At 37.0% G+C, this 20910-nt stretch overlaps 1 protein-coding gene across 1 annotated transcript in view; it reads left to right on the forward strand.

Moving 5' to 3' along the window:
• Positions 1 to 20910, forward strand: part of LOC149233081 (RING/U-box superfamily protein) — a 142972-nt gene that overhangs the window by 82379 nt on the left and 39683 nt on the right. Inside the window, exons 7-10 of the mRNA XM_089379686.1 lie at positions 1518 to 1599; positions 5048 to 5105; positions 5225 to 5340; positions 5461 to 5553. Coding sequence (XP_089235812.1) covers positions 1518 to 1599; positions 5048 to 5105; positions 5225 to 5340; positions 5461 to 5553 — 349 coding nt within the window. The remainder of the gene's footprint in view (positions 1 to 1517; positions 1600 to 5047; positions 5106 to 5224; positions 5341 to 5460; positions 5554 to 20910) is intronic.

The raw sequence follows: 20910 nt of genomic DNA on the forward strand, positions 1-20910 counted from the left end.
GGTCTACCATCATGATGATTGGGTCCTTTTGTATTCTTAATAATTGATTTTAATTTTTTCTCCAAGAAGACCTCTGTATTATAAAACCACTGTTATTCTGAATTTGACCTCTCTCTGTTTATCAATAGAGACATAAGCTATTGTCTCTACTATCACACTTCAAAAAAATTTATAGTTTTCACTAGAAGAATTGCACATTGATAAAGGCCAGGCATCCAAAATGTTTGAGCAACATATATGGTTCAACCAACGAAGAAAACACTAACGAAGGATGGTATGTGGTGGAACACCATTTTGTGTATATACCAAAAAGGAAATTTGAATTTCCTGCAACTGTTGACCGTAGGTGATTGAGAATTGACCATTTACAATCGAAAGTGCAATGACTTTTGAAGTTGCTTATTCCATCACCTCCACTAGTGTAAAAAAATTCTTTGAATGAAGACTTCCTCCAATTCTGCGGTCCAACTCTCCTCCCCTAACTCGCATGAGATTAGATAAGGACAAATAAGATTAGGTTTTATAAAGATTCTGAGTGTACATAATAATAACAATCTATTTTTGAGTTGACATCCTAGGAAGATATCAAGTTGATGGATGAGACTCCCTTGTTTGTGGGCAAGGGACACCCTTCTGTGCAGTGATTTGACTGCTTGAGTCTACGGAGGTGTACATACTCTACTGCCCTCTGTATTTGAACATGTATGCTATTTTGTAAAGGAATAGGACTAGTTTCAAAAATCTTCATGGTATGTGCCTTTTTATTCATCTATTGCTGCTTTGAAGTTTGAAATTTAATAGGAGGTACATTGTCATGAGATGATTCAGATAAAATAATACCTGTAATGCATGGTGAATATCTACTAATGATTGATCTTCCCATGTATCTGAATGCATACTCGAATAATTATCGTGTTGTGAGAAAGTGGTGCCTCTACACATAGGGATGGAGGAGTAATCTTCGTTACTTTGTGTATTTGTAATGCTAAAAAATGGAAAAGGAAAAGAACCAACATCTTCTGTAAGTTTAAAGAAAAAAGGATGGCATTTCATTTAACTTACCATAATTTAACAAGATCCATCTTAACCTTGGTTTTAATATGGGTCCAGACTCCAGAGGGATAAACAACTGGGATGTAAGCTTTAATGCTTATTGAATCATTTTCAAGGGTGTTGAAGCTTTGAAGTCTGCTTCTCCAATTTTTTATTTTCCCTTGATGCTTAGTAGATCCAGAGTTAAGATTGATCTTTTCTGGTTAATTTCAATGCAAAACATTGATGCACCTTGACTTTTTCATTGGATTTTTCACTCTTTGTTGGTGCACAAGTAGATTATTTGTTAGATCAATAATGTAGCCAAGCCATGCATGTAGCTTTGATGTATGTCATTGAAACTTGACATTGCCTCTATTCTTTGGATGACTTAATTACTTTATTTGAAAGAGCATTACTGTTTTGTCAGTTAATTAATTATATTACAGGCTGATTGATTCACCGTTCTTTGTTAATTTTCTTAGTGGTGCTTATCTTGAGGATGCTCTTGTTGCTCGGTGTGGACATTCATTTGGTGGTGCCATGCTGAGGAAAGTTTATGAAACAGTAAGTGGAATGCTTCCCTAAAGATATCTTATGGAAAGCAACTCTTGAAATAATACTCCAAAGATATCTTCTCTTGAAACTAACACCTATAATGGCTTGTGGATCAAAGCTTCTGATTCTTGTAACTTGTTTATGTGACAAATATGTTTTGAAAATTTTGTAGGCATGTTCTGGAAGTGAAAAGTTTGATGTTTCAGAATATTTCCAGTAATCTGTACATTTTATGCAAATTCAAGAATGTTATCTGGAATTCTGCATATTTATTCTACTACTAGATTCACAAACAACAAATCCTATAGGATATTTTAAAGCTTTACTAAATCCTTTAAATATTCCTGCTTAATGCAAGAATTGTTAATGCTGTTTGTGGCATTTGAGTGAAAATTATATGCCAATAGGGTGGAATATAAAATAGTATAAAAATACTAAAGAGTGAGCACACCATATTTGTATTATGTAATTGCAAAGAGGAATCCCAAATATAATTTTGTACACCTCACTTGGCTTGGGAAACTCTATGGTAAGTTTTCATAAAGAGGAATTCCAAATCTAAGTGCATACACTTCACTTGGCTTGCAAAACTTTGTAGTAAATGCTAGGTTACTGGAAACATCCTCCCTAGGGAATGAATCCACAGATCCATGGATTAGATGCGGATTTGGATTTAGATTCCAAAAGTTTACTAGGGTTCCAAAATTGCAAAAAATATGATGAGTAATTGTGGATGCCATTGAAAATGACCTGATAATCATTGGAGGGTCAGTCGTTTTCTTGTGTAGCCCATGGATTTCAAAGATGCCTTTGAAACTCACTGCAATCGTGCAGAATAGAAATAGAATTTGGCTTTGTGATGTGGAAAGACAAGGGCAAGGGTTTGCTGGAAAGTGAAGATAGGCCGTAACTCAATACATATGCATACAATCTATAACCTACAGACATAATCTATAAACCAACTTATGCCAAATTTGGTTTGGACATTGACTAGTTAATTGCAGGCTTAATTTCTAAAACAAAGCAAGGAAATGTTGGTTTGGGCATGGACCAATTAATTGCAGGCTTAATTACTAAAGCAAAGCAAGGAAATGCAAACTAACAGAGGAGGAAATATTAAAGTGAACGTCCAAAATTGAGTGCCAAATTGAATAAAGGGGAATTCACAATATTTACTTGTTACAATGATTGGAGGAAGAGCTTTCCAGCTAGGTGGACAGAGATGGCCTTCTTGAGGAAGGCAAAGCAAAAGGAATACAAACGCAATTAAAATTAAGAGGAAATTGCCAATTGGTCAAATGGCACAGACACAGGCAAAACTTGATATAGGATTAGAGACATAAAGAGCTTCAAAAACAAACAGAGATAGGAAAATAAGCTACACTGATGCAAATCAAAGGAAACCTAAACTTGTAGAGAATACACAAGAAAAACAGAAATCCCATATAATGTTAAGAACAAAGTAGCTACTACCTTATGTAAGGCATAGTGTTAATGAGGTTAAAATTATTATAAACCAATCAGCATAGCATGCAAGCCCTAGGATGCTGAGGTTCGATTAGGATAGCAGTGCATTCATAATGCAACCCTAAGTGTCTAAACTGGGCACATGAGCTGTTGTTTGTAGAAAAAGGGGATAGCAACGATCAGTGGACAATTGTGGGTCTTTACTGTGCCAGCATTGTCACTGTTGCAGGAGTGTGGGCACATGTTGCAGAATAGTAGTGCATGTGCATGCTGATATGTGCCCCTTGCAAAATTCCTGGGTCAAAGTGGCTACCAGATTTTGAGTTTTGGGATAAGAAGTTGTATTTGGTAATTTATGAGGGAGATAAATTGATAGGATTCATATGTTTGGGATTTGGTGGATTCTGTAGGAGCATTAAAGCTAAACTGAGAAGATTGTTTCTAGTGACTTTGCACAGGAGGTCTCTAGTGATAACCTTCGTTGATCTGGGAATTGGGAATCACACTCCTTAAATCATATCTTCTGTGGTTCTGTCGAGGGGATTGAGTACCTGAGGAACACCAATTAGAGTACTGGTACTGCTCTGATACCACTATAACATCTCCAGACTCACCTCCCTTGGCCATCAAGACACTTACTTCCAAATGTCATATTCTTCTCTAAATTACAATAACCAACAATTAACCATATACATGGTTAATAAAAGATATTCCTCCAATATATACAAATGCTTATTGTAGCATATACTGGTTATAATAACAGCTGGTTACAGGAAAGGGACTATCAGCATGCATATGAGATTATTTCCCATAAAGACAATTACAGTTCTCAGTTATTGCATCTTTTTGATACCCACAGGACCAATTCTAAGGATTAGGAAGATCTGAAACTTAGTTTATATAACAGAGGAAGAAATATTATGCCGTCTGCACCATGAAAGGGTGGTTGTAGCAGCTTTTGAGCCTGCACATAAATACCTCCTAGAATATCCAGACAATATTCCAACAGGGATTTTTTGTTTTGACAGTACACCAGAGGTTGCTGGTGACAACCATTGTAGAATTATGGGAGTTGCATCACTAATCATCTTCTCTCTCTCTATATCCCTAGGATAACTATGAAATGGAGGTCATTGGTGACAACCATTGCTGGATTACAAGTCTTTTGTGTTCCCAACCATATTCGCTATCCTCACCCCTTGGATCCTTAGCTGGGATGCTGTCCTTTGACCCTGCCTGAACAGGAACATGGAAGGGGCTCATTAGCCAATTACAATTAATAGGTGGGAGAAACTTATGTGCCACCCTTTCTGTTTTTGGCCACATGTGATGTTTAATAAACAAAGTAAAGCACAAGAGGTTACACAGTTTCCAATTGTTGAAAAGGAATTCCAAGGTCATGTTCATACTTTATACAAGTGAAATGAGTAATGCATATTGTGTTTTGTCTGACTTCATCATTCCGAAAACAAATGGATCATATGCACACTATGTTCATAGAGCCATGGTGAACTATTTTCTGTTATCCTCTATAGGTTTCAGTAGAGGCCATGGCAAATCTTAAATGTAAAAGGTTGATTCAATTACTAAACAATGTGATATTAAATGGGGTTTGTGGAGAAAAATAGTTCAAGGGAAGAAAACATAATGTTGTACTGACAAATCCATATGACTGCTTACATTAGATATTGCTTATGTTTCCAATTTTTTTCTTCCCTTTTTGTGAACTTGGCTTGATCACTCTGCTGAAAGACAATGGGGGAAAAGATAGCAACCTGTGCTATGTTGAGAGTCACAATGCTCATGTGCATTTGGTTGATATTTATAAGCGAGACGAAGGCTGGAAGAATGAACTAAAATATGGAAACAACTAATCTAAGTGCAGAACGACCTTTTGCTTGCTTGCTGCCATTTCTCTCTCATTGATTAGGAGTAGAGCTTTTACTGGAAATGATTTATATTTTATAACAGATGAATTTTCTGTTTGCAGTCAAGATGTACAACATGTGGGACAGAAGTAGAGGTGACATCGTTGGTTCCTAATCATAGTGAGTGGATATAGCTCCATTCAAAAGAGCAATGTCTCATTTAAACTGCCTCGAAAGCATTGAGAAAATCTTTATGCATTGGTTACATAATGAGCTTTCTAAATTGAATGAAACTGCAGCACTCAGAGCTGCTGCTGCAGCTGTGAAAACTGAGGATGACCGGAGACAATTACATAATGCAGCAATGCGAAAACGTAGGAAAGAAGCAGGAGATCAAGGAGATAGAATGAAAAGAGTAAGTAAGATGTGTGTGTAGACATATTGTTGGTCTTATTTTTGCTATGATTTGCAGTTTGATGAATATATCTTTAAATTTGATTTTAAACAATATAAAAAAGTGTTTCTTTTGTTTCAGGATGATGTGGGCTTCTTTATGGACAGGGATGTTTCTCGGCAGTCGAAGGGAGTTCAGTATCCATTTGCTGTTAATGAGAAAGTTATGATTAAGGTAGTCATTGAGTTTTGTGTTAAATCCTTCCTAAATCTGATGTTATATATTTAAACGGTAATCTTTAAACCTCATAATGGTAAATTATAAATTAGAAGTGTTTTTGCTTTCATGTTTGCTAAGATTTCTTTATCATCTAGTGGATCTATGCCTGATTGAGTGTCTAGCTAATAATGGGGAAAGTAGTGAGTTGGCTTTTACTGCTTGAATAAGATCATATTGTGTACTGCGACTAATTTTAGTTTTCACCATCAATTCACCCACTGGTTTTGCTTGTGTTGCTTTTCCAGGGACCTTAGACTCTCTTGTTTACATTCTTTTATAAACCAGTCGCTCTTTCCTGTTTTTCTTATAAGGTTTCCACCTCTTGTACAATCTATTAGATACTTGTTGCCCAAAGTGTACACCAAGTGCCACAACGCTCATGACAAAGGTTGTCATTGTAAGCTTTGTCCACTCCTTTCTAGCTAGTGTTTTAAAATTTGGCCAGATCGAATCGGATTCGGCCGAGCCGACCGAGCCGGACCCCTGGCCGGGCGACTCGGTAGAAAAATCAGTTCGGTGGCCAGTTTGTTACCGAACCGGACCCCTGGCCAAGTCGACTCGGTAGAAAAATCAGTTCGGTGGCTGGTTTGTTACCGAACCGGTGGAGCCAACCGAGCCAGCCGAACCGACCGAGCCAGACCCTTGGCCGATTTGTTAAGGTGTTGCGGTTGGTGGATGGGGAAAGATTAGCTATGGGCTTCATTTATGAGGTTATGGATCAAGCAAAGGAGCAAACAGAGGCAACATACAAGGATAGAGAGGTTAAGTTTGGGCCCATTTGGAAAATCATTGATCAAAGATGGAACAATAACCTCCATCGCCCTATACATGCAACTGGTTTTTTTTGAACCCAAGCTATCATTATAAAGCTCTGGAGGCAGAAGCTTCACCAGGGAGGTTAGCAGTAGCTAGTAGTACTGGTGCCTAGTGATGTTTTACAATTTACTTTTGTTGTAGAGGCCATTTAGAGCCTCTTTGGTTATGTGTTTTTGTTTTGATCTCTATATGATGCATGTATTGGACAATGCATTGGGTGCCATTTTGATATAATGGATATATTCATGAGCCTACTTTTATCATATGTTGTTATATTCTAATGCATTGTGTTTAGAAACATGAATGAAAATATTTAAAATTATGTGTTATCATAAAAAAATAAATATTTAATGTATTTTTGACAATGTCTGAGTTTACAGTGAAGAAGGGATCGAGACTATAAGGTTGAATAAAGCTGAGTTGAAGCTTTAACATGGACTTAAGTTTAGGCCTATTTGGACAACTTCAGAGGAGTGCGTTGAATCCTGTTTAGGAAGCCATTTGGAGGCAAAATCAAGAATGTTGTCACTAATGAGGTCTAGTTCAAGGCACTTGCTAAAAGAAGGTTGAACTGAAAGAAGAATGTTGCCATAAGTCTTGTACTATTGTGGAAATGTGGTCAAATAAGAATTTTTGACAAGTATGTGATGCCTTGTATATGTTGTTGAAGTTTGCATTGCTAAGATATGTTAAGCAAATTGAAAGTTAAAAGCAAGAAGAGTCATAACACTTGTGCTAAAATATGACCCCCTCTCTTGGAAGAGCTGATAGACTTAGGGTTTTGTAAAAACCCTAGAAGACCTAAAGGTTATGACTTGATTAAGGGTTTGTGAAACCCTAGAACGTGATCAAGAATGTTGGGTGTTGGTAGGAGTATGCACTTGGTAGCATGAAAATGTCATTAGCTTGCAATTGAGTCTTTGGTGTGGATCGACAAACTCATGGATGAAGAAACCCTAGCTCATACACTAGGAGTTGATGATGAGGACGAGAATGATGAGTTTGCACATGGATTTCAATGATTTCCGCATGAAGGTAAGGATCAAGAGGGAGTTGACAATTCCCTACAATCCTCAGATCAAAAGATAAGTACTTAATATCTTACTTCCTTGATTATTGCTTTATTTTTGTTCTATTTCTTGTCTTTGTAACTTTTTGCTTGGTTATAATCATTTCTTCCATGACCTCCTAATGAGGGTTGCATATACGTTGTGAAGGCTACCAGGGTTGTGGCAACATATGGAAGCATTAGGAAAAACGAAGAAAAGCTTGTGGCAAAAGGATTCTCTGGGATTGGGCATAAGCTTAGATAGAGTGATTTGTGTTCAAGAGGGAGAAATCGTACTGGCATCTACAACCATGCATGATGTCCAAAAGAGCTCCTGGTTCAGAGGGAGAAGGCTGGCCAACAAGTTTGAAGGATGCCATGACAGAGAAATTTGTGCCAAAGAGAAGTCAGTAGTGACTTGCAAGTGGATCTACAATATTAAGTATGTGGTAGATGGCAACATAGAGATGTACAAAGCGAGATTCGTGAGGATTCTGTTGAAAATGTAACTAAGATCAGTCTTCTTAATTATCATTGTACTTGTATCAATATGTATTTTATGTAAAAACAAAAAGATGAAAAATTATTATTATTTTATAGCATGTTCTTCATGCTTTGTTTTGATCAAAAGAAAACGTAAAAGGGCATGTTCTTTGTGAACCTTGTAAAAGAAGCAAAATTTGAATTTTTAAAATGTCACTTGTCCCTCTAATTTGTCAATTTGGCTTTGCTCTTGGAGGCACCTTTTCGGTGATCATTTGTGGAAGAGTAATTCAGGTTTGTGGCATGGAATCTGAGGCACATTCTTTTGGAATAAAGCGAGCTTCCTATGACATCTTCCTTGTGACAATGCGAATTTTTCTGAGGCACCTTCTTTGTGATAATGCAAGTTTTTTGAGGCACCTTCCTCTGTGATATGCTAGATAATTAAGGGACCAAACTTTTATGATACGCGAGCTATTTGATACACCTTTCTGTGACTTGTGGACTATCTTAATGGAAAACTTCATGTTCAGATTCGGTGGAGGGTGTTGGAAAATCAATAATGGCAGCTATTAATCTTATTTTCCTTAACCTTAATATTTGCTTGTATAAACTTATTAGCTTTCTTGTGTTCTTTTAGTTAGATCTTTTATTAAACAAATAATGAGAACATAAACTGCAACAATAGAGGACCCAAATAGTAGGCTCTCAGCCAGGGAAAAACCCCCTCCAAGGGGAAAACCTAGAACTCTTCTCTTCTTAGAATCTGCTTCAAATGAGATACAAAGACCCAAACCCTAGACCAGGGCCTTCTCCTAGTACTAAGTTAGCCCTTCCTCAAGTTCTTCCTTGTTCCTGCATCAACCAAATTTAATACTGCAACTTCAACCTGCTAGCTTCAATACTTCAACCCTTCCTGTAATTCGATTCTGCAACTTAGGTCTTGCCGCTTCTTTGGGAACCCTAATCCAGTCTCCTTCTGAGACCTACCTAGGAAAAGACTGCTCTTCCAAGGTCAATGAGGTCAATATAAGGTTTCCTCCCTTGCAGCTAGAAGATTATGCAATTCGGACCTGCAACTTCGACCTCCTTCTGTAGCATTAGAAACCCTAGAACTTTGCACATGTGAGAGAGATGGAGCCCAAAAACAATATATTTCGTCCTTTTTTCTTTTCTTAGACCTTTGCTCTCCTTTTCCTAGCTACCCAGCTACAGATCAAACTATTTCTTGATAGATTGAACTTGTGGATTGGGTATTTTCCTTATGAGGTTGAATTGCTTCTTTATATAGCCTTCTGAAGGGGTCAAATTCCATCCTTTAGGTCGACTTGTACTTTCGGAGTTTCCTAGACTTTCTTGACTAAAAAATAATTCGCTTACACGGAAGGGTCTTATAAACATGATGTTGACTCCTTTGACTCAATACAATAAATCCTAAGACCTAACAAATCCTAGAAGCATGAAGAACATACTTTTACCTAGAAGACCATCAATAAAGAGCATGAACCCATGCTTGAATAATAATAATTTTTTCTTTTCTTTTCTTGTTTGTTACATAGGATATATACTGAAATGGGTACAACAATTATGAAGATCGAAACTAATTATATTTCTCATCATTCCCTCTTAACTAGGGAAGTATTCATATTTGTACAACCAATAAAACATCATGTCTCAAATCAAAGAGTTCTCACAAGACGAGAGATTGATAAGCCATACTGTAATCATCATCATTATTACCAACACGGTCCTTGAGGCCTAGCTTGACAAGCTCTGCTTTAATCAAGAGCATTATGTTGTGAGGCTTTATGTGTGACATCGCACTACCTCTACAAGGTACATACCTAATCCATATGCCTACAAGGTATGTCTTTTTAGGACTATTCTTATCTTGGATCTCCAATCCTGAGTCTTCGAAGAATATTGGTCCTCTTCGACCACTCTTCTCTTGGATGCTTATGCCATCCTCAAAGAGTGTCGGTGCCTTTCCTTTCTTGGATTTTATATCCTCGAGGAAAGCACATATGCTTATCCAATCCTCCGCCATTCTCTCTTCATCACCTGAAGACGAGAATGCACATTTGATGTCCAACATCACTCCCACTCAACCAGAGAGGACATTCCTATTGTCCTTTAATCTTGAGAATAGAATATTGCTCCTATACAAGGAGACTCCTTTACGCCTTCTGAAAACAGAGGAGATCTAGACTTCCTTTCTATTTGGGAAGTCATCATCACAAGCCTTACAACATGTCTTCATAAGAGTATATCAGCTACCAGTTCCTCATAGCTGCCTGACTCCCTCTTTCCTCGGCATCATCGATCTTTCTTTCTTTCAAGGTATCATGTAGCCACCTTCTCTTTTCAATCTTGTGATAAGTTCCAGGTGAATCTTCTTGCTTAATGCTTTTTTCTTCCATATGAAGGCATTACATTGCCCAAACTTCGAGTTGATCATAGCTTCTTCTTGAAAGTTATCTTCTTTTGACCCCCTGGTTATCCTCCAACATTGCTACCTTTTAATCCCACAATGTCCATATCTTGACTTCAAAGTTGCCAGGTACCAAATATCGAGCTTCCCTCAATATCCTTCATCCATACTGTTGAACTTACATCAACTGTCATCATATATTCCTACAACATCTTCCAGGTAACAAAATAAGATGTTAACCAGATAACCAACAATAATGAAAATCAGACTTACCTCATTTTGATGACCTTCTTGTTCCATCTCCATATGAATCTTCCTTTGTGCATTATAGTACCCAAGGATCAAATTTGATTACCAAGTGACAACTTTCTCTTCCGGAGACTACATTGGATGTTAATCATTATCTTCCACATTAGTCTTAATCTTTATACATTCTTAAGTAAGTCAAATCTTATTCTTTTCAAACATAAGTCAAATCTTATTCTTTTCAAACATCATGTATTCATATACATTCCTATTCTCCTTTAATCTTGAGAATAGAACATTGCTCCTATACAAGGAGACTGCTTTACGCCTTTTGAAAACAGAGGAGATCTAGACTTCCTTTCTATTTGGGAAGTCATCATGACAATCCTTACAACATGTCTTCATAAGAGTATATTAGCTACTAGTTCCTCATAGCTGCCTGACTCCCTCTTTCCTCTCCATCATCGAGCTTTCTTTCTTTCAAGGTATCATGTAGCCACCTTCTCTTTTCAATCTTGTGATAGATTCCATGTGAATCTTCTTGCTTAATGCTTTTTTCTTCCATATGAAGGCATTACATTGCCCAAACTTTGAGTTGATCATGGCTTCTTCTTGAAAGTTATCTTCTTTTGACCTCCTGGTTATATTCCAGCATTGCTACCTTTTTATCCCAAGATGTTGATATCTTGACTTCAAAGTGGCCAGGTACCAAATATCGAGCTTCCCTCAATATCCTTATCCAAATTGTTGAACTTACATCAACTGTCATCATATATTCCTACAACATCTTCCAAGTAACAAAATAAGATGTTAACCAGATAACCAACAATAATGAAAATCAGAGTTACCTCATTTTGATGGCCTTCTTGTTCCATCAACATCTTCATGGTCCATCTCCATATGAATCTTCCTTCGTGCATTATAGTACCCAAGGATTGAACTTGATTACCAAGTTACAACTTTTTCTTCTGGAGACTACACTGGATGTTAATCATTATCTTCCACATTAGTCTTAATCTTTATACATTCTTAAGTAAGTCAAATCTTATTCTTTTCAAACATCATATATCCGTATACCTAAGCATTTTTTATGACCATGTGAATCATATCCAAAGTTTTATATCCAACATGCATTCCTATGCTTTTATCCGATCATCTAGCTATTTATATATCTCACAAAGAGCTTGCATCCTAACCCATTGCATTCTTTCATCCCTTTACTAGTATTGATTCCACATTACATGGAATGTCTACTAACCTTTGTCATAGTGCTTCTTCCAAGAACCTTTCATAATTATGGTTCTTCCAGGATCATGATGATCCACCTAAGCAAGATGACTTCTTCTAACATAATGTTAGATAATGCCTGGATGATCAATATGCAAAATGGTCTATCTATCCATCTATCTAGATGATCTCTACAAAGCAACTTAATCGTGTAAATTCTACACATGCTTCTATGATATGCGTCTTTTCTATGATGCTTTGCAAAACATACAATCCTAAAAGAAAGATTAATCTTTATAAATAACCTGACAGTCCATGAACCTTCTTGGTCTATTTATCCATCTATCTAGATGATCTCTACAAAGCAACTTAATCATGTAAATTCTACACATGCTACTATCATATGCTTCTTTTGTATGATGCTTTGCAAAACCTATTATCCTAAAAGAAAGATTAATCTTTATAAAGAATCTGACAGCAGTGAACCTTCTTTAGAAGTAAAGATCCTTCACTTCTGCTTTGCCTTCTTCTTAGGTTCTCCCACTTCCTCGACTACATGAGTTTCACTCCTTTCCTTTCTCTTGTTGTTCTGTAGGCTTGGACAATCCCTCTTCAAGTGTCCAAACTCATTGCATTTGAAGCATTTAACCTTGGACATGTCTTTCTTCTTGGACTTACCAAACTTCCGCTTCTTTAGCTTCTTGACTCGGGCTTGAAAGGCTTGAGATCAATGTTGCACGAAGTGGGGATGAAGTGTGGACGGTTTTTGGAAGCGGGGACACGGAAGCGTCATTTTCCAAATGCAAAATCAAAGGGAGTTTAATCCTTGTTGCAAAGCTGCTCCATTCTAGTGGAAATGCATTTAGTACAGAAATGGTTACCTCCAAATCAATAATTAGTTCTCCAAGTTCTTGCAAAGGGTCTCTTAGTTGAGAGATTCTCATGAGCAAGGATTCCACGTCTTCATCCTTTGGTTTCTTCATTCTATACAATTTGTTCCTCAACAACATCTTTTGTTCTGTTGTACTCACTGAGTACAAGTTCATTAGCTTGTCATACATAGCCTTGGAAGTCTTCATGTTTGCAACAAATGAAACAAAAGAATCCTTAATTGATTCAGCTATGATCCTTTGAGGCCTTAGTTCCCCTTTCTTGTACTTTGCTAGTTCTTGTGCCTTATCTTTCTTAGGTTCAGTAATTTCCCTAGTAACATATTCGATTACTTCTTGTTTTGTGAGTATCAAGTCAATTCTTTCCTTCCATGCTAGATAGTTTGATACCCCAACGAGCTTATTGCTTTCCTTGCAGAAAGAACCCATATGACTTGAAGATTTAGGCATGATGTAATATGTTACTTACATGAGATCAAGATTCTCCTTGACAATGTCTTCAACCTTCTTTGATGCCTTCAAGATTCTTTAAGAGTCTTCAACAATGTCTTTGAAACATGTCTCCTGGGATTCTCCCAACAACAACTTCCAAGATCCTTGATGCCTTTTTTCAAAGATGCCTTCCAAATAGATCTTCTTCTAGAGAGAGAGATCAATAATCTTCTTGAAGTCTTCCTTTCAGATTTTCCCTCAGATGTGAGCTTGATGTAGACTTGATCTCCTTGTAGAAAGGCTCCTAGGTTTTCAATAAGTCTTCAATCCTTCTTGAAGTCTTCTTCAGTCATTTCTTGAGAGTTTTATTTTCCCTTCCCCTTGACAAGTAACTCCTTCTAGTGTCCTTCCAGCTATCGTCTTTGTTCACCCTAGCTCTGATCCCATGTTGGAAAATCAATAGTGGTAGCCATTAATCTTATTTTCCTTAACCTTAATATTTGCTTGTGAACTTATTAGCTTTGTTGTGTTCTTTTGGTTAGATCTTTCATCAAACAAATAACAAGAACATAAACTGCAACAACAGAGTACCCATATATTAGGTTCTTAACCACAACAAAGCCTCTCCAGGAGAAAAAACTTGAAACTCTTCTCTTCTTAGAATCTGCTTCAAATGAGATACAAAGACTGAAACCCCAGACCAAGCCCTTAGTACCAAGTCAACCCTTCCTCAAGTCCTTCTTTGATTCTACATCAACCAACTTAAATAATGCAACTTCAACCTGCTACCGTCAATACTGCAACTCGTCCTGCAACTCGATTTTGCAACGATTTGCAACTTCGGTCTTGCAACTTCTTTGGGAATCCTAATCCAGCGTCCTTCTAAGACCTACCTAGAACAAGATTGCTCTTCCAAGTTCGGTGAGGTCAATATAGGGTTTACTCCCTTCCAGCTACAAGATTTTGCACTTTGTCCTCCTGCAATTTAGACTTACAACTTCGACCTCCTTCTGCAGCACCAGAAACCCTATAGCTTCGCACTTGTGAGAGAGACAGAGCCCAAAACAAGATATTTTATCCTTTTATTCTCTTAGACCTTCACTCTCCTTCTTCTAGCTACCCAGCTACAGATCAAACTCTTTCTTGATAGATCAAACTTGTGGGGTGAGTATTTCCCAAATGAGGTCGAATTGCTTCTTTATATAGCCTTCTCAAGGGGTCGAATTCCCTCTTTTAGGCCAACTTGATGTCCCCGGGGCCGACTTTTACTTTTGGAGTTTCCTGGACTCTCTAAACTCAAAAAATAATTCTTTTTACAATTACGTTTTGCCCGTAAGGGTCTTATAAACATGATGTTGACTCCTTTGGCTCAAGACAATAAATCTGAAGGCCTAACAACCCCTAGAAGCACAAAGAACATTCTGTTACCTAGAAGACCATCAATAATGAGCATGAAACCCATGCTTGAACAATAATGAATCTTTCTTTTATTTTCTTGTTTGTTACATAAGATACATATTGAAATGAGTACAACAATTATGAAGACCAAAACTAGTTACATTCTCAATAGAGGGTTGACTTGGCAATTGGATCTTTTTGTCAGTTACTGTGATGTGGGTTTTGCCCTGGCCTCTGGCCTAACTTATGGTGTCTATTGTCTTTTTGTGCATTGCGATCTCCATAATCAAATGTATGTCTGCTTGATGACATAATTGAAGTAAGAGAATGCTAAATAAAACATGTATAAACCGTCACAAGTGATTATCATATTCAAAAGTTCTATCTTGCATTTGAATTTCAACATGGTATCAGAGCTTGGAATTAAAGAGCAATTTGAACCTGTAGAAATATGTAATTAGGTTCGATCTTCATAATGGCATATGTAATCGTGATTTTATGTATTTAATGAAAATAAGAAAATAAATTTATTATTTGTGTTCTTGAGAGATGGGTTTCATGCTCAAGGGAAATTTATTTTTAGATCAAGCGCCCATTGAGTGGTTCTAGTTTTGTCATAAAGTCAATTGAGTCATTGTCATGTATTTAAGACCCATTTGGGCATGTTACATATTGTAAAGAAAAATTTATTGAGTCAAAATAAAGTCAAAAGACCCTCCAAGACCTCATCATGGCCAAAGATCAAGTCGGCCTACATGAAGGGACAAGTCGACCTCAAGATAACAATTTGTACCCCTCACAAGCCTATAAATAAGAAGAAATTTGACTTCATTTGCACACTTACTCAAGCAAGTTCGATCTCCTAAAGATAGAAGCTGGAAAAGGACAAAGAAGAAGAAGAAAATCAAGATCGATGTTTTTGGCCCCTCTCTTTGTCTCTCTCGTTAGGGTTCTACAGTTTCTGGGCTAGGCGAAATTGTGAAGCTGCATCGAAGTTGTGAAGCTGCAAGGTCGATGCTGTGACGCTGCAAGGTCAAAGTTGCAAAAATTGTTGCTGGGGTCGAAGTTGCTGGAGAAGTTTCTGGAAGATCAAAGATTATTACGAGACGCTGTGTAAGGAAAGCTCATCACAAAGGAAGGATAACTTGGTCTTGGAGGGTCTTGGTCAAGGGTCATAGGTCTTGGAATTCATTAATTGAAGTTCAATAAGTAGAGAAGAATTCTTGTGGGTTTTACTCTCAGTTGGAGAGGATTTGGCCCTAGCTGATCGCCTATATCTTGTGTTCTATTGTCTCATTGTTCTTTATGATTTAGTAGTTGTTTGATGATAAAGAACACTAGTAATAATAAAGGATAGAAGAAGCTAATCAAGTAAAAATACATCACAAGTAGTTAACAAAGTAAGAGAAATCACCTACACATGTTGCCCCCTAGATTCCTCAACATAACGAAGGTGATCCAATTTTTGTGGAGGAAGACTTGTGGTCCAATCTCTTGAAAGAGAAAATTACTTTTGTGATCCATCTATGTTCTAGAAGATCGAAACCATTGTAATTTTTACCTTGTGCGAAGGGTCGAATTCTGTGATGTAGTTACCTATTCTAGCGAGCCAAGTTTTGTGCCTAATGTTTTTTGCTAGAAGAGTGAAGACTATGGTTCAGTTTTGTTAATAGAGGTTTGCATGTTGTGAATCATAACCTAAGCAAGGACACTGAAGTCTGTAATTTGGTCTTGTGACAGAGGTTTGAACTTTTGAAGTCCGCACTTGTGATACAAGGCCGAATTTTATGCGATACATCTTTGTGGAAAATAGAATTAAGTCTTCTATGCAATCTTTGTGCTTACAATCTAGCATCCTTGACAACGTGCATTCAAACTATGTAACCACTGTAGAAGTAAAATTATCATTGTGGAACCATGTGGAGAGGTCCGAGTTATCTAAGGTCTAAACCATCCACGACATCCAAATTTTTGAGTAGACAAGTTTGAGTATGAATTTTTTTACGAATGATGAATTTGAGGCTTCTAAAGAAGACCATCCCTCAAAGTTCGAACACATAAATGACATCGAAATTATCTCTATGAGGGAAACATCAAAGTCTGGTTCAAAATCCCGAACCATTATGTTTCTATGGAGCAAGCTACCTGTAACACTTTAGTCCTAAGAATGATGCAAAGCCTGAAGATCTATGCAAATTGGGAAATAATGTTATATCCCCTTGTAAGAAGGACTGTGATCCTAATTATAAGGAATCCAAGGTATATGAAGTTTGTGGAAATATGAATTATACCGAGCTTATCTCGGTGGCACAAGCCATGATATCAAGACTCCCTATATATAAAAGAAGGACGAATTACACCGAAGAAGCCGACTTGTCTGATATTGCCCTATTACAATGAACTCTGAAAGGTATAATTAAAATGGTCTAAAGATTTTGCAAAGACTAGGCCTCCTCTATAGACAATGTATGTGCGAATTTTGTGAACCAAGACAAAGGACATTGCAAGCAACCCAAAGAAATCTCTATGGTTTGAATGCTTGTTCGATCGCTGAAGGTCTAAGGTACCTCTTGTTAATTTTTCCAGTGTTCAATGCTTAACACAATCACTTATATCAATTCTTCTTCAATTAGGAATCAATTTATCCAATATAATTAAATCTTCTAGCAACAGTAAATAGTGTAGATAGAATAGTAAACCAATGCACAATAGAAGGTAACGAAGGACAATAGAGACACATTATTTGGTCAATGACCTAGGAAAAACCCCACAAGGGGGAAAATTCTTTCCAAATTCTTCTTCTATTAGATTGTCATCAAATGTTTAGCAGAGAGATACAATGTTCCATTACATCAACAATAAGTCAAAGTCAAACCTTTGACCAACCAATATCAACTAATCAATATCCATTCAAAGATGAGCCCAAAAGTATAATTTGCAAATTCTAACTGTCAACGGTCAAATCAACCTTTAAAAGGCCCGGTCAAACTTTCAAAGAACTCGACCTTCTTTCCTTTGACAAACCTTGTCAAAGTAGCCTCCAAAAACTCGGTCAAGGGAGAGATAAAACCTATGTTAAACTTCAACAAATTTGCGGTCAACTTTGGTCAAAGTAGGTCAACTTGCATAGAAAAGTTTGTTCTCTTTTCTAATCATTTCGGCCTTCCAAAACATAAATAATTCCAAGTCAAATGAACCCAAGTTAAAGATAGTCAAAGGTTGGTCAACGTTGTCCCAACGAAAAGTCAATACACCGATTAAAAATCTCCTCCTTCCCTCTGCACATGTGAGATCAGAGTTGCAATTTCAGAGCTATACAAAGTTCAAACCATACAAGAGAAGAATGTGATGTGTGATAATGTCCTCCAAGTGATGTGACATGATGTGAATTTATGTGACTTAGGGGTTTCAATTTCCTTAGCTACGTCGTCTTGTGCTTTTATGCAGATGTGGATTTCACATCAAAAATAATATTTTTCCTTGACCAAATTAAAGTCTTCCAAGGGCTAGCAGGTCTTCTCTAGAAGAGGAAGGCTTCCCAATGGAAGGAATTTGTCCCCGAGGTGCCAAATTTCCACACCTTTATTGAAGTCAGACGATATATATCAACTGAATAAAATTCAAATAACCTTTGTCGTGAAGAATCGATCTGTGTGATAAAAAGACTTTAAGGATGGACAAATAAGGTTGAAGAGTTATAGATAATTTTTTCGTTTATTTCAAAGTTTTCTTGCAACCAATGACCTATGTCAATTATATTGCATATAATGCTAAGTCTTTTAGGTCATGGTGAAATCACATCTAGGAATTAACAGGAAGAGTAAGCTAGCAATCTTAATGCTCCCTTGAAAGATTATAAAAAGTTTTGTATAGATATATTGTATAAGAAGTTGCGTCTCCTTCAATATGTTATTACTCAGATCCCTTTCTTATAAGGTTAGATAATTTGTAAACGTAACATCAAGAAACTCCACCGCATATATAGAAGGCTTCAATAACATTTCTAGGGTTTGCAGCTAACACTTTTGTTTACTTGTAGAATTTGCAAATTTGAAGTATGGCAGGCCATGAAGACTTTGTATATTGAAGCATTCAGGGCAAAGGTTTGAATTAGAAAACCCTAGTGACAAACTCTAAGACTACTTGTTTCCGCTAACAAGAAGAAGTGCTAGCTCTTGGAAGCAACAAAAATGGCATCATATTGATGGAAGGAGAAGGATGTTGAAAATTACAAAAGATCCAAGATTAACACTGAGTTGACTCTTTTAAAAATATAAGTATTCTATTCCTTTTCTCTTTGATTAAGACTGTTGTTATTGTCTTTAAGTTTTGGTTAGTCTCTTGTCTATGTATTCTCTTCTTGGTTATAATTGTTCTCCCATATCCTCCCAGTGAGGATTGCAAGAAAATAACTAAGATGACCTAGGATTTAGCAGCAAAAGAATGAATGAAGCATAGCCAAAAAGACTTTCCAGATGTAGTCAAGAAGAAGAACCAAGAAGCTAGCAAACTTGAGTAAGCCTTGATTTTTATAGAATGCAACAAATGACAACATTAAATCCAGAAGGTTCTCATAGTAAGAGGGAGAGGAACATGTTAAGACAATTGCATTTGTTAAAAGATTTACTCCAGATTTTTGAAGGAACCTCATGATTAAGGAAGACCTCATACTTTGGGAAAGAAGGACTCATGAGTCAAAGAAAGAAATTTTGACTTCAAAGGGAGCTGGAAGCAAAATTTGGCATGAAGGATCTTACACTACAACTTGAGACTTGATCAAATTGTTGGAAGTGTTGTGACGAATAAGGATACTTTGGATGGTTGAGATTTGGTATGATTTCTTGGAAGAGCATGAAACAAGATTTTGTTGCACTACAGAGGCAAAAGATATGGCAATTTACACAATTGGCTGTAAAGCGGTTTGGCTCCATTTGATGGCGTGATGAATTCAAATTTGATACCTTGTATTGATCTATTGAATGCAGATTGTCAGAGAACCCCGAAAATCAAAGCACACTATTATTCGAGATATGATGCAGATAATAGCCGATAAGCTACAATGGATCTCCACAAATGAATAGTTAGCTGGTGCATTGATGAAGTCCCTTACTAAGCGAAAGGATGAGTATTTTTGAGACAAGCTTGGGCTTGTGGATATCTACTCCCTGTTTGAGAGGGAGTGAGGATGCATACCCTGTTCTCCATGTGTCATGTATTATGGCCAAGACTAATAGTCGTAAGTTTAGTACAATAACACAGATAGGGAGAATGGTGGATTGGATGAGCATCAAGAACTGACATTCTTGAGATCTGTACTATGACCACGAGTGACAACCGTAAGTCAAGTACATTGATCTGATATAAGATTGGCCCGAAGGACCAACATTTCCTTGTGTCAAGTATTGTGACAATGGATTAGGAAATGGTCTTGTGAGGACATTCTTTGGTGAAGCTAAGTGGAGTATGAGTCATTATTGAATGCCTCCCAACATTGTGCTAGGATGTAGTGGAGAGATAGAGCTAACTTGTCAATGCCTTGGTATTTTGACAATGTTGGTTATGACAATGTTATCATCATTGATGCTTATCAATCTAGACCCTTTATTATAGAAGTCTTCAACTTGAGCATATCTCGGTGAGTCATTATGAATAACTCCCTAATTAAGAGGGAGTGCTGAAAATGTAACTAAGGTCGATCTTCGTAATTGGCTTTGTACTTGTATCAATATGCATTTTATGTTATAAAAAGGAAGAAAAATATTATTACTTTCTAGCATGTTCTTCATGCTTTGTTTTGGTCAAAAGAAAATGCAAAAGGGCATGTTCTTCGTGACCCTTAAAAAAAAAAGCAAAATTTGAATTTTTAAAATGTCATTTGTACCTCTAATTTATCAAGTTGGCTCTGCTCTTGGAGGCACCTTTTAAGAGGAAGGAACAATTATATATTGCAATTTGGTGACCATTTGTGGAAGAGTAATTCAAGTATGTTGCATGGAATTTGAGGCACATTCTTCTAGAATAAAGTGAGTTTCCTGTGGCATCTTCTCTGTGACAATGCGAGTTTTTCTAAAGCGCCTTCTCTGTGACAATGCAATTTTTTTAAAGCACCTTCTCTGTGATAATGCAAGCTCTGTGAGGCACCTTCCTCTGTGATATGCGAGCTAATTAAGGGACCGAACTTATATGATATGCGAGTTATTTGAGTCTTGAGACACCTATATTATGTGGCTTATCGACTATCTTATGGCATACTTCGTGTTCAGATTTGGTGGAGGGTTGACTTGGCAATTGGATCTTCTAGTCAATAAGATGTGACTTGAATTTCACTTGTTGACGAAGAA

This window comes from Pinus tabuliformis, chromosome J, assembly GCF_031772625.1.
Source record: "Pinus tabuliformis cultivar Carrire ecotype Pingquan chromosome J, CPIR1, whole genome shotgun sequence".
Taxonomy (NCBI): Eukaryota; Viridiplantae; Streptophyta; class Pinopsida; order Pinales; family Pinaceae; genus Pinus; species Pinus tabuliformis.